At 34.5% G+C, this 12,364-nt stretch overlaps 1 protein-coding gene across 5 annotated transcripts in view; it reads right to left on the reverse strand.

Moving 5' to 3' along the window:
* LOC143348727 (sodium-dependent transporter bedraggled-like) overlaps positions 1 to 12,364 on the reverse strand; it is a 60,854-nt gene that overhangs the window by 4,800 nt on the left and 43,690 nt on the right. For all 5 annotated transcript variants that reach the window (XM_076779316.1, XM_076779320.1, XM_076779317.1 and 2 more), the window contains exons 4-10: positions 4,843 to 5,021; positions 3,966 to 4,182; positions 2,286 to 2,536; positions 1,672 to 1,895; positions 1,441 to 1,597; positions 666 to 946; positions 29 to 160 (exon numbers count right to left, since the gene is read on the reverse strand). In XM_076779316.1, coding sequence (XP_076635431.1) covers positions 29 to 160; positions 666 to 946; positions 1,441 to 1,597; positions 1,672 to 1,895; positions 2,286 to 2,536; positions 3,966 to 4,182; positions 4,843 to 5,021 — 1,441 coding nt within the window. The remainder of the gene's footprint in view (positions 1 to 28; positions 161 to 665; positions 947 to 1,440; positions 1,598 to 1,671; positions 1,896 to 2,285; positions 2,537 to 3,965; positions 4,183 to 4,842; positions 5,022 to 12,364) is intronic.

Genomic DNA, 12,364 nt, shown 5'->3' on the forward strand with positions numbered 1-12,364 from the left:
ACCAGTTTGTTAGAGAATATTTATGTACCTCGGTGGCCAACGGTAAGCCCAGTATGTATGCACAAGCACAGCTGAAGAAGGTGATGGTTGTTTCCCAGAGTTTCATCACTTTTGTGTTGATAGCCATGATCCCCGTTATCACGCAGTGCCATATTGCCAGCTGTAACACCAGAAATTATGTGTCTGTTAAAATGAGCTCCAAGAGCCACAACTCCAAACTTAAACCGAATGATTTTATCTCTTGCCACGAGCATTCCAAGAGGATAATCTCAAGAAGAAAAATAGAGAAAAAATTCTTATTAAAAATATAGTTTGTATGGTGATCTCTTCGTCCAAAAATTTATTTCTTTATCTAAAAACATATACTCATGTGTCTCAAGATATTTATTCAGAGTTCAACAAATGTAACTGAATTAAAATATTTAAATCTACTTAAAAATTTATGGAAATATCTGTTGACTGATTTCTAGTGTAAAATTACATATAAATGTAAAATAACACATTTCAGATAATGAATGAACGTCAGTCTGCAATTCAGGCATCCATGTGCTTAAACTCCTGATGTTAGTGTCGAAGACTTAGAGAGTATGATGAGAGTATGATCGTAACACTAGTATGATGTCTCTGATGATATTTGAATGATATCGAATTCATATTGTGTGTACCTGTTGAGCAATTCCAAAGAGAATGAGCACAAAGTAGAAGAGTACCGCCCAGAATGGCGACACTTGCTCGGTGCCGAGCAATGCCAGCGTCGCAGGGACCAATTCGGTGGAAAGTCTGAGGACTTGATAGCCAGATTCTACGCTGGAATCGGCGCCGGGACGAGTTACACGCTCACCGACGATAAACGACGCGTGGGCCATAAATCTCTCTGGTGTACTACTATATCCCGGCGGTGCCGGCTGATTCACGTGCCTCATAAACACGTACGATGATATTCTTTCTGAAATAGAAACACTGTATCTTTAAATACAATCCTCGTCGATCAGAGTTTAATTATAAGCGAATAAAAGTAGTCCCATCTTTTGTCTTTCCAAACCATCGAGATGATACAAATATCTTGAGTAAGAGATTGCATATAAATAGCAGAAACGTTGAAAGAAACTAATTAACGTTATTATCCGTAAGTACGACAGACAGAAATGATGAAAGGAAAACCTTGTACCAGATACATTAAGTATTCCAGCCTAGACGTCAGTTTTTTAGAAACTTGTACAATTCTTTTAATGCTAAGTTTCAGTGGAATCTCTTTTGTTGAACATGCTTTCGCGATTTCCAACCATTCTGTCTACTCAAAATGACCTAACATTTCGTTTAGTAGTTATGGACTAAAAATAGACTCGGTATTAAATTTGTAGACGTTTGAACCGGTCGGAACCATTAAACGCAGAGACGAAATTATCGTCAATTACACGGTGCACCTGTGGCTTCACTTACCGAAGGAACTCGGAATGTAAATATACCCGTGATGCTTGAGAATCTGCACGCAAGTATTCGCCAGAAATGCCGCGAGGAGGAGAACCACTATCGTTAGCACTATCACGAGGCTCGTGTCCCGTTGTAGGAGATGCTTGTGCTTGTTGTGTGCTGCTATCTAGAAAAGCGATACTCCGCTCAAGTTTTTTCCGTTATTCAAACACGCGTTTATGGTGTCCGTGGGGCAATTACCTGCATAGCGGCTGCACCGAGCAATCCCCAGGTGAGGAAAACCTCGATGGACGCCGCCACCCACGATTTCCCGTTGATGAAGAACTCGGTCCCGACGGTGGCAGGAAAAAGCTGATGTATAGAGCCCGGAGGCGTGAGACCAAGCAATTTTGTGCACAGTACCAACGTACCAAACACAGGCACCAGCGTGAAAACGTACACCACTTTACCATAAGATCTCAAGCCTGAAATTTTAATAACATCAAATTAAATTTAAAGGACCTATCGTATGTCTGTTATGAAGAACATATTGTACAGAACAGTGTTTCAAGTTTGTTTCAAGGAACTAGATATGTAATGTTAGTGATGTGGTTATATTTAATTGCTACAAGTATTCTGTTTTGTAAGTTTTGATGAAGGAAATGCAAGGAAAAGACTGTTCTTATATGTTCTTGAATGTTTCTGGTTTCAAAGTGGGAACACGCGAGTTTGTTTCCATGCACTGTTTCACAGTAATGATACTATAGTGTTCAGAAGGTGTATTTATAGAATAAATGAACTTATAGTGAATCGTTTTTATAGGAAATTTCGTCCACTGTAAGCTGGGTGAAAGATGGCTGCTACATCCTTAATACCTTTGCTCAACGAGACGAACACGATCATCCAAACGACGGCCAAGTTGAAAGCTACTTGAAATTTTAACGTCACGACGCCGGAATCCGATTCGTGCAATTGCTGCCTTTGCAACACGACCCCGCTAAAATAATCCGGCACCGTTTCGTACAGTTTGTTCAAGGTGCTGGCATTTTGCGCCGGCTTGTCCTCCCTGTACAAAGAAAATGGCTCTGCCCAGCGGTACTTGTCCTGCTTCGTTATGAACGAATCCCTGCAAAAATAAAGAAATTTCTTAATTGAAGAAACTTTGGTGCATTATAGGGCTTTGGAACTCTAAATCTAAACAGTAACTTTTTCTTCAAGCTTTTAAAAATCCTCCATTTAGTCAGAAGTAGATACAGTGTGTCGCTTAAAATCGTACGTCGTGATACTAGATATCTACTTGAAAAACATTGTTATTATGGCATTTAGAATGCAGAAAATTTTCATGTAATTACATTGTGTCTTTATTTATTATTAACAAATTATACATATTGAAATCATCTGTCAATTATATATTGCATTGTACTTCTGCTTCTGTTCATAATTTGAGAAATTTCATTATAATTTTTTTTATTTTTATAGTGATAAATAACCAAGTTTCATTTTTCAATAGAAGTTTGTTTCATTTGTATTATCAGTGCACCCTAATTTGTGGAGTTTGCTTAATGAAAAATTTGAATGATGAAGTAAACGAAGGACTACCAACACTGCATTTCAAAAACATGGGGTATTCCCCGAATAATTACAGTCGTACCAACTTGTACGATTTCTAGAGACAGGTGATTTCAGTACGTTATTTTTGAATATGTTTAATTCCTTGATTACAAATAGAGTTTTTCATTTATAGCCATCATGTATTAACACCCTAATTTGTGGAGTTTGCTTAATGAAACATTTGAATGATGAAGTAAACAGAGGACTACCAACACTACATTTCAAAAACATGGGGTATTCCCCGAATAATTACAGTCGTACCAACTTGTACGATTTCTAGAGACAGGTGATTTCAGTACGTTATTTTTGAATATGTTTAATTCCTTGATTACAAATAGAGTTTTTCATTTATAGCTATCATGTATTCTAATTTGTAGAGTTTGCTTAATGAAACATTTGAATGATGAAGTAAACAGAGGACTACCAACACTACATTTCAAAAACATGTGGTATTCCCCGAATAATTACAGTCGTACCAACTTCTACAATTTCTAGTGACTGGTGATTTCAGTATGTTATTTTTGAATATGTTTAATTCCTTGATTACAAATAGAGTTTTTCATTTATAGCCATCATGTATTCTAATTTGTAGAGTTTGCTTAATGAAACATTTGAATGATGAAGTAAACAGAGGACTACCAACACTACATTTCAAAAACATGGGGTATTCCCCGAATAATTACAGTCGTACCAACTTCTACAATTTCTAGTGGCTGGTGATTTCAGTACGTTATTTTTGAATATGTTTAATTCCTTGATTACAAATAGAGTTTTTCATTTATAGCCATCATGTAGAAAATAAAAACATATTAGTAAACTATATCTCAAATATTTTCATTTTAAATGCATAATAAGAATGTTTTTCGAGCTGATATCTAATAAATATCAAATCGTGATAAATTTAGATTATGTGCGTTGTTTGTGCAGGGAAAAAATGGCCGTACCTGAAGTACACGAACATCCAAGACACTCCGACTATACTGTAGGTACCGATAAACGCTTGTGCAGTTAACAGAGCTATACCGACGCCCTGGAAAAGGGGCGAAATTTTCCACATATCCACGGATCCAGCCGCTAATCTTTGCCCGAGGCACACGTGCAACGTCAAAAGTGGAATGCCCAATATCAGAGACAAAATCAGGAACTGTACAATGAAATTTACTGGAAAGAGAAAACATAACGTATGGTTTCATTTTGTTTTTCATTTATTTCGACTCAGAGACTTAAAACCGAAATTAATACCGGTACTTTCCTGGTTTTCATCCACCCGATACCGATCTCCAGCTACTTAAAATGTACATTCGTTCGAGCCGCAAATAAACTTTCCTTTTCCTTTTAATTCTCTTTTCCATTATTAGAGTGCGTCGGAAAATATTGTGCGTTTCTGGTTCGTAATCCATCGAGTCGCGTTTAATAATAAAAGGTGATTTCAAGCGCGATGATCGATAATTTTCGATGAAGACAACCACGCACGCCTACGCTGGATGTCGTCATGATTGAATCATCTTTCAAAAAGGTGATAATCGGACCGTGCAAGGTCGTGGCAATGTGTAAATTATTTCACGCGTAGAAATGTTTTAAAAATAAACAAAACAATGAAAAGGCAAGGTACATACTTTCGTAATTATTACAAATGGAATTTGCCAATATTTTCTGAAACATTCTACTACGTTCGACGTTATTGACGAACCGTTCTTGTTTATTTCCGTACCTCGATTTCTATTAGGCGTTTTCGCAGACGTAACCGGAAAATATCGATATAATACCGGTAGTTTACGTTTCGTTCTAAGTCCCTGCGGCAATCTTTCTTCTGGGACTCACCTCCAAATTGTATACTAAGGATAGAGAATCTACTTATATTAAAAAGACCAAGGGTGCAACTAAGGCACGCTAACGCAGGACTAAGAGCGTGTGGCCACTTCCCCAATGGATTCGCGTCCTCGTCTTCGTCCTCTCCTCTGTCCTCGTCCCTGTCGACGTCTCTTTGCCTTTCGCATATCCTAAACAAACAATAAACAATTTTGGCTTGTCAATAAACAATTGTCAATATTGATTTTAATTCTTGTAGCTGCAAAATGCAAAGAAAAAAGGAATGATTGTCTTCTTTCTAAGCCATATGTAAAAAAACAAGATGGCGTCTTCTCTCTAAGTGATACATGAAAAAGCAAGATGGCGCCTGATTTGAGATGCTAAAGAAAGTAAATCTGGACAGAACTCAAGAAATATGAATTTACAATCAAAATTTTACTGTTTTGATTTGTTAATAAATCATTATAATTATTATTTGTTAATAAGTCAATATTGATTTTAATTCTTGTAGCTGAAAAATACAAAGAAGGAAGAAACGATTGTCTTCTTTCTAAGCCATATGTAAAAACACAAGATGGCGTCTTCTCTCTAAGTGATACATAAAAAAGCAAGATGGCGCCTGATTTGAGATGTTAAAGAAAATAAATCTGGACAGAACTCAAGAAATATGAATTTACAATCAAAATTTTACTGTTTTGGTTTGTTAATAAATCATTGTCAATATTGATTTTAATTCTTGTAGCTGAAAAATACAAAGTGATACATGAAAAAGCAAGATGGCGTCTGGTTTGAGATGTTAAAGAAAGTAAATTTGGACAGAACTCAAGAAATATGAATTTATAATGAAATTTTTACTGTTTTGGTTTGTTAATAAATAATTGTCAATATTAATTCTAATTCTAGTAGCTGAAAAATACAAAAAAGAAAGGAAAAATTGTCTTCTTTCTAAATAATACATGAAAAAGCAAGATGGCGTCTGGTTTGAGATGTTAAAGGAAATAAATCTGGACAGAACTCAAGAAATATGAATTTACAATCAAATTTTTACTGTTTTGGTTTGTTAATAAATCATTGTCAATATTGATTCTAATTCTAGTAGCTGAAAAATACAAAAAAGGAAGGAAAAATTGTCTTCTTTCTAAATAATACGTAAAAAACAAGATGGCGTCTTCTTTCTAAGTGATACATGAAAAAGCAAGATGGCACCTGATTTGAGATATTAAAGGAAATAAATCTGGACAGAATATAAGAAATATAAATTTATAATCAAATTTTTACTGTTTTGGTTTGTTAATAAATCATTGTCAACATTGATTTTAATTCTTCTAGCTGAAAAATATAAAGTGATACATGAAAAAGCAAGATGGTGTCTGATTTGAGATGTTAAAGGAAATAAATCTGGACAGAACTCAAGAAATATGAATTTACAATCAAATTTTTACTGTTTTGGTTTGTTAATAAATCATTGTCAATATTGATTCTAATTCTAGTAGCTGAAAAATACAAAAAAGGAAGGAAAAATTGTCTTCTTTCCAAATAATACGTAAAAAACAAGATGGCGTCTTCTTTCTAAGTGATACATGAAAAAGCAAGATGGCGCCTAATTTAAGATGTTAAAGAAAATAAATCTGGATAGAACTCAAGAAATATGAATTTACAATCAAATTTTTACTGTTTCAATTTGTTAATAAATCATTGTCAATATTGATTCTAATTCTTGTAGCTGAAAAATACAAAAAAGGAAGGAAAGATTGTCTTCTTTCTAAATAATACGTAAAAAAGCAAGATGGCGTCTTCTCTTTAAGTGATACACGAAGAAACAAAATGGTGCCCGGTTTGAGGTGAGATTTAAATTTAAAATCAAAATTTTACTGCCTTGGTTTGTTGATAAATAACTGTTAATGTTGATTTTAATTCTTATAGCTGTAAAATACCAACAAGGAAGAAACAACTGTTTCTTTTCTAAGTGATGCACAAAAAAATAAAAACTGGTCGACGAAATCTGAATTTAAAATCAAACATTTACTGTTTTGGTTTGTTGATGAATCACTTGCTAACATTGACTCTAATTCTTGTAGCCGTAAAATACTAAGTAAATGTAATTTAGTTTGATGAATTGCAGATTATTTCTTAAGAAGTAGCCCGTAAAACGAAATGCGGTATTGCATAAACATTAAAAACCGCATTAGTTGTTGCGAGCTTATCGATTCCCGATAAGACTGCGTAAAATAATCATGCTGGAGGCCGTATCGATCTGTCGTAAAACTGGGTCGAACGTAAATGTATCGCATTTGTCATCGTTGTCGAAGATAATTCACGGTCGATCGAGACCTCGTTGCCACAATCGATTCCATACCAGGACATCTCGAACTGCGAGGTAAACTCGAGTCGATGATGAATTCAAGTTAAAAATAATTTTATATAAATTTATCTGAAAATCTTTTCATTTCAATCGACTTGTAATACATTTCAAAATGTCTATTTATTATTTACTGTTTCAATTTGTTAATAAATCATTGTCAATATTGATTTTAATTCTTGTAGCTGAAAAATACAAAAAAGGAAGGAAAGATTGTCTTCTTTCTAAATAATACGTAAAAAAGCAAGATGGCGCCTGATTTGAGATGTTAAAGAAAGTAAATCTGGACAGAAGTCAAATATGAATTTACAATCAAAATTTTACTGTTTTGATTTGTTAATAAATCATTATAAATATTATTTGTTAATAAGTCAATATTGATTTTAATTCTTGTAGCTGAAAAATACAAAAAAGGAAGGAAAGATTGTCTTCTTTCTAAATAATACGTAAAAAAGCAAGATGGCGTCTGGTTTGAGGTGAGATTTAAATTTAAGAATTAAAATCAATATTGACAATGATTTATTAACAAATTGAAACAGTAAATAATAAATAGACATTTTGTAATGTATTACAAGTCGATTGAAATGAAAAGATTTTTAGATAAATTTATATAAAATCGTTTTAGATGTTCACGTTTCGTAATTAAATTTTATCGATGATTTCTTTCCCGTATTAGGAAACAGAGTGGAACGTGGAAGGTGATTTTTTAATCGAAGATCCTAAAGGTTTCCCTCGTAGCGATAGTGTTAACGATTCGAAAGGTTTAAATGGCCGCCATTTGCGTCGAGGCGGTAGAATGCAAGTTACGATAAAATAAAGCGCGCAATGGTTAAGCAAACCGCGGATTACGAGCACAGGTACGAGCTAAGGATCTCACGGTAGTGTCGATAACAGATCGAGGATCACGGGTGTACCGTTATCGAGGAATAGAGAGGCGAGTGCTTAAGAGAGGCCGAGCACTCCTACGTGGATCCACCTTAAAGGCGCAACTGGACCTTGTTTCGCTAGAGGAATACGGAAACGTCTACGTCGCCTTCGTTGCACCAATCTTAGTACATTCTGACGTTTAAGACGACCATATGTGAATTATTCATACGAGTTTGAGTAAGAAGATCGCCTCGATCCCGGTTAACGAATCCTTGTTACCGCGAAAAGCCTCTCCAAGCTCTCGCGAACCATTTTGCGCTATTTTTGTTTTATCTACGGTTCCACGCGTTGACTACTCGAGTTATTAGCGTTCACTTTGCAAATTAAATGCAATTTTAAAGCTGTGTTTCGTCGATGAAAGTGATTATTCATCGCTTAAGAGGGTTCCCGAAAAATTCACATTTTTGAAATTTTATAAAAGAAAAACTACCGAAGATATCAGGGTTAAACTTTGCACTGTTATTTGTACGTATCTTAAGAAGTTACTTGAATTTTTTCATCCGAGAACGTGTTATAGTTTTAAAGATGGCGGCTGCTTGAGTAGTCGTGGTAAGAGGAATGTATGGAAAACCATTTTGCGCCATTTTTGTTTTATCTACGGTTCCACGCGTTGACTATTCGAATTATTAGCGTTCACTTTGCAAATTAAATGCAATTTCAAAGCTGTGTTTCGTCGATGAAAGTAATTATTCATCGCTTAAGGGGGTTCCCGAAAAATTCACATTTTTGAAATTTTATAAAAGAAAAACTACCGAAGATATCAGGGTTAAACTTTGCACTGTTATTTATACGTATCTTACGAAGTTATTTGAATTTTTTCATCCGAGAATGTGTAATAGTTTCAAAGATGGCGGCTGCTTGAGTAGTCGTGGTAAGAGGAATGTATGGAAAACCATTTTGCGCCATTTTTGTTTTATCTACGGTTCCACGCGTTGACTACTCGAGTTATTAGCGTTCACTTTGCAAATTAAATACAATTTCAAAGCTGTGTTTCGTCGATGAAAGTGATTATTCATCGCTTAAGGGGGTTCCCGAAAAATTCACATTTTTGAAATTTTATAAAAGAAAAACTACTGAAGATATCAGCTTTAAACTTTGCACTGTTATTTGTACGTATCTTACGAAGTTACTTGAATTTTTTCATCCGAGAATGTGTAATAGTTTTAAAGATGGCGGCTGCTTGAGTAGTCATGGTAAGAGGAATGTATGGAAAACCATTTTGCGCCATTTTTGTTTTATCTACGGTTCCACGCGTTGACTACTCGAGTTATTAGCGTTCACTTTGCAAATTAAATGCAATTTCAAAGCTGTGTTTCGTCGATGAAAGTAATTATGCATCGCTTAAGGGGGTTCCCGAAAAATTCACATTTTTGAAATTTTATAAAAGAAAAACTACTCAAGATATCAGAGTTAAACTTTGCACTGTTATTTATACGTATCTTACGAAGTTACTTGAATTTCTTCATCCGAGAATGTGTAATAGTTTTAAAGATGGCGGCTGATTGAGTAGTCGTGGTAAGAGGAATGTATGGAAAACCATTTTACGCCATTTTTGTTTTATCTACGGTTCCACGCGTTGACTATTCGAGTTATTAGAGTTTACTTTGCAAATTAAATGCAATTTCAAAGCTGTGTTTCGTCGATGAAAGTGATTATTCATCGTTTAAGGGGGTTCCCGAAAAATTCACATTTTTGAAATTTTATAAAAGAAAAACTACCGAAGATATCAGGGTTAAACTTTGCACTGTTATTTGTATGTATCTTACGAAGTTACTTGAATTTTTTCATCCGAGAATGTGTAATAGTTTTAAAGATGGCGGTTGATTGAGTAGTCGTGGTAAGAGGAATGTATGGAAAACCATTTTCTCTGGCTTTGGCAACCATTTTACGCCATTTTTGTTTTATCTACGGTTCCACACGTTGACTATTCGAGTTATTAGCGTCCATTTTCCAAATTAAATGCAATTTCAAAGCTGTGTTTCGTCGATGAAAGTGATTATTCATCGTTTAAGGGTGTTCCCGAAAAATTCACATTTTTGAAATTTTATAAAAGAAAAACTACCGAAGATATCAGAGTTAAACTTTGCACTGTTATTTGTACGTATCTTACGAAGTTACGTGAATTTTTTCGTATGAAAATGCATAACAGTTTTAAAGATATTGATTACTTCAGTAGTCGTTGTAAAAAGAATATATGAAAAATTCAATAATTGACAAAGTTGCTACGTTTAATCTTCGATTATCATGTCAAAGTTGCACAATAATCATAAATCTTAAAGTTTTACAATAATCAAAACACAATCGACGCAAGTTTAGCCACCGTTGTGATTTCTAAATCTGCAAAATACATTAATTTTGTTTCTCTTTAAGTTTCCAATATGGCGCCCAACCGCGTCCTTGACTCGTCGCGATCCCGATCGTACATTACGCTTTAACGAATTCATACATGTCATCGGTACGACCAAGTTGAAAAACTTGCTATACATAACGATCGTCTGACAATATGCGTATCAGCTGCAGCTAAGAAACAGCTCGATAAATAAAATGTCTAATTTCAACCGTTGAAAAATTAAGACATTTTCTGTTTTTTATTTGAAACTCTCAACTATCGTAATATTTACATACCATAGTCGGTTGGAAAACTCGAAAGACACTTTTGAAAAAAGATTATTATTTAAAACTTCAAAAATAATAATGTATTATTTATTTTAAATTCTCAACTATAGTAATATTTATATACCATAGTCGATTGGAAAACTCGAAAGACATTTTTGAAAAAAGATTATTGTTTAAAACTTAAAAAATAATAATGTATTATTTATTTTAAATTCTCAACTATCGTAATATTTATATATCATAGTCGATTGGAAAACTCGAAAGATACTTTTGAAAAAAGATTATTATTTAAAACTTAAAAAATAATAATGTATTATTTATTTAAAATTCTCAACTATCGTAATATTTTTATACCATAGTCGATTGGAAAACTCGAAAGATACTTTTGAAAAAAGATTATTATTTAAAACTTCAAAAATAATAATGTATTATTTATTTTAAATTCTCAACTATAGTAATATTTATATACCATAGTCGATTGGAGAAACTCGAAAGGTACTTTTCCCCAACTTTTCGTGATTCTGTTTTATTGCAACGACTGAATAAACGCGCGAAAGACCGAAAATGCGAAGGCTGGCCACGAATTCGCGTGGAACGGAGGTCTGAAACGAGATTGCCTTATCGATTAATCGATAAACTGACCGCTTCTAATGACCACGATACCTTCGTCGGCGTGTACTAATAATGCACGCGATTAGAAACACGCGAACGGTTAGATTCGCCGCGATAAGGGGTAAGACCACGATAAAAACCTGAAATAAAGCGTTTTTTTTTTTTGAATGGATGGAAAAGTAATAATAATATTCAAGAATGTTATTAACCATGTCGTTAAGTGTTAAAAAAAATATATTTATTCAAAAACAGTGCAAAATGACGACGCTGGAGCCATTCTCGCGAGGCGTGTTTCGAATTTGAGGCGCAAATGCTCGCCAATCACACAAAAATTAATATTTCAAAAATTCCCTGCATATTTCTTTAGCTATACTCGTTTAGATTAAGAGAAAATTTTTTGTTTTTTTTTCTAGACACAAAATCAGTTACATTGCGTGTTGCAAAGAGCCTCAAATTCAAAATGGAGGATTCTCGCCTCGCGAGAATGGCTCCAGCGTCGTTATTTTGCACTATTTTTGAATAAATATACTTTTTTAACTCTTAACAACATGGTTAATAACATTCTTGAATATTATTATCCTCTTACTTTTTCATCCATCCAAAAAAAAAGCTTTATTTTAGGTTTCTTTCACGACGAAGTTTCGAAGCCCAGGCGAAATTATGAGAAAGAATCACGACAACGTTTTTTTCTTTTTTTTTTTAAACAGAGAACAGTTCCAACGTCCGTGCATTCTGTCGTGTCATGACTCTAGTATGATAATTGGTCGACGGTTGCTCGTATCCGCGATCGAATCGAGAGGCTTTCAAGGCGAACAGCGGCGAATTGGGAGACGATCGACGATCGAGGGAAGGGAAACGTTCGAGTCTAGCGACAGAAAATCCTGACTGCTCGGGAAATCGTATAAATCAGCGATGGACAGCGAACCGAGTTTTCTCGATTCTGAGAAAAGATGACACGACTCGGAAAAATATAGGAAACATGGAGGATTACGACGAAGAATTTGCGTTTCAAAGTATCGT

The sequence above is a fragment of the Colletes latitarsis genome, chromosome 12, assembly GCF_051014445.1.
Source record: "Colletes latitarsis isolate SP2378_abdomen chromosome 12, iyColLati1, whole genome shotgun sequence".
Classification (NCBI taxonomy): domain Eukaryota; kingdom Metazoa; phylum Arthropoda; class Insecta; order Hymenoptera; family Colletidae; genus Colletes; species Colletes latitarsis.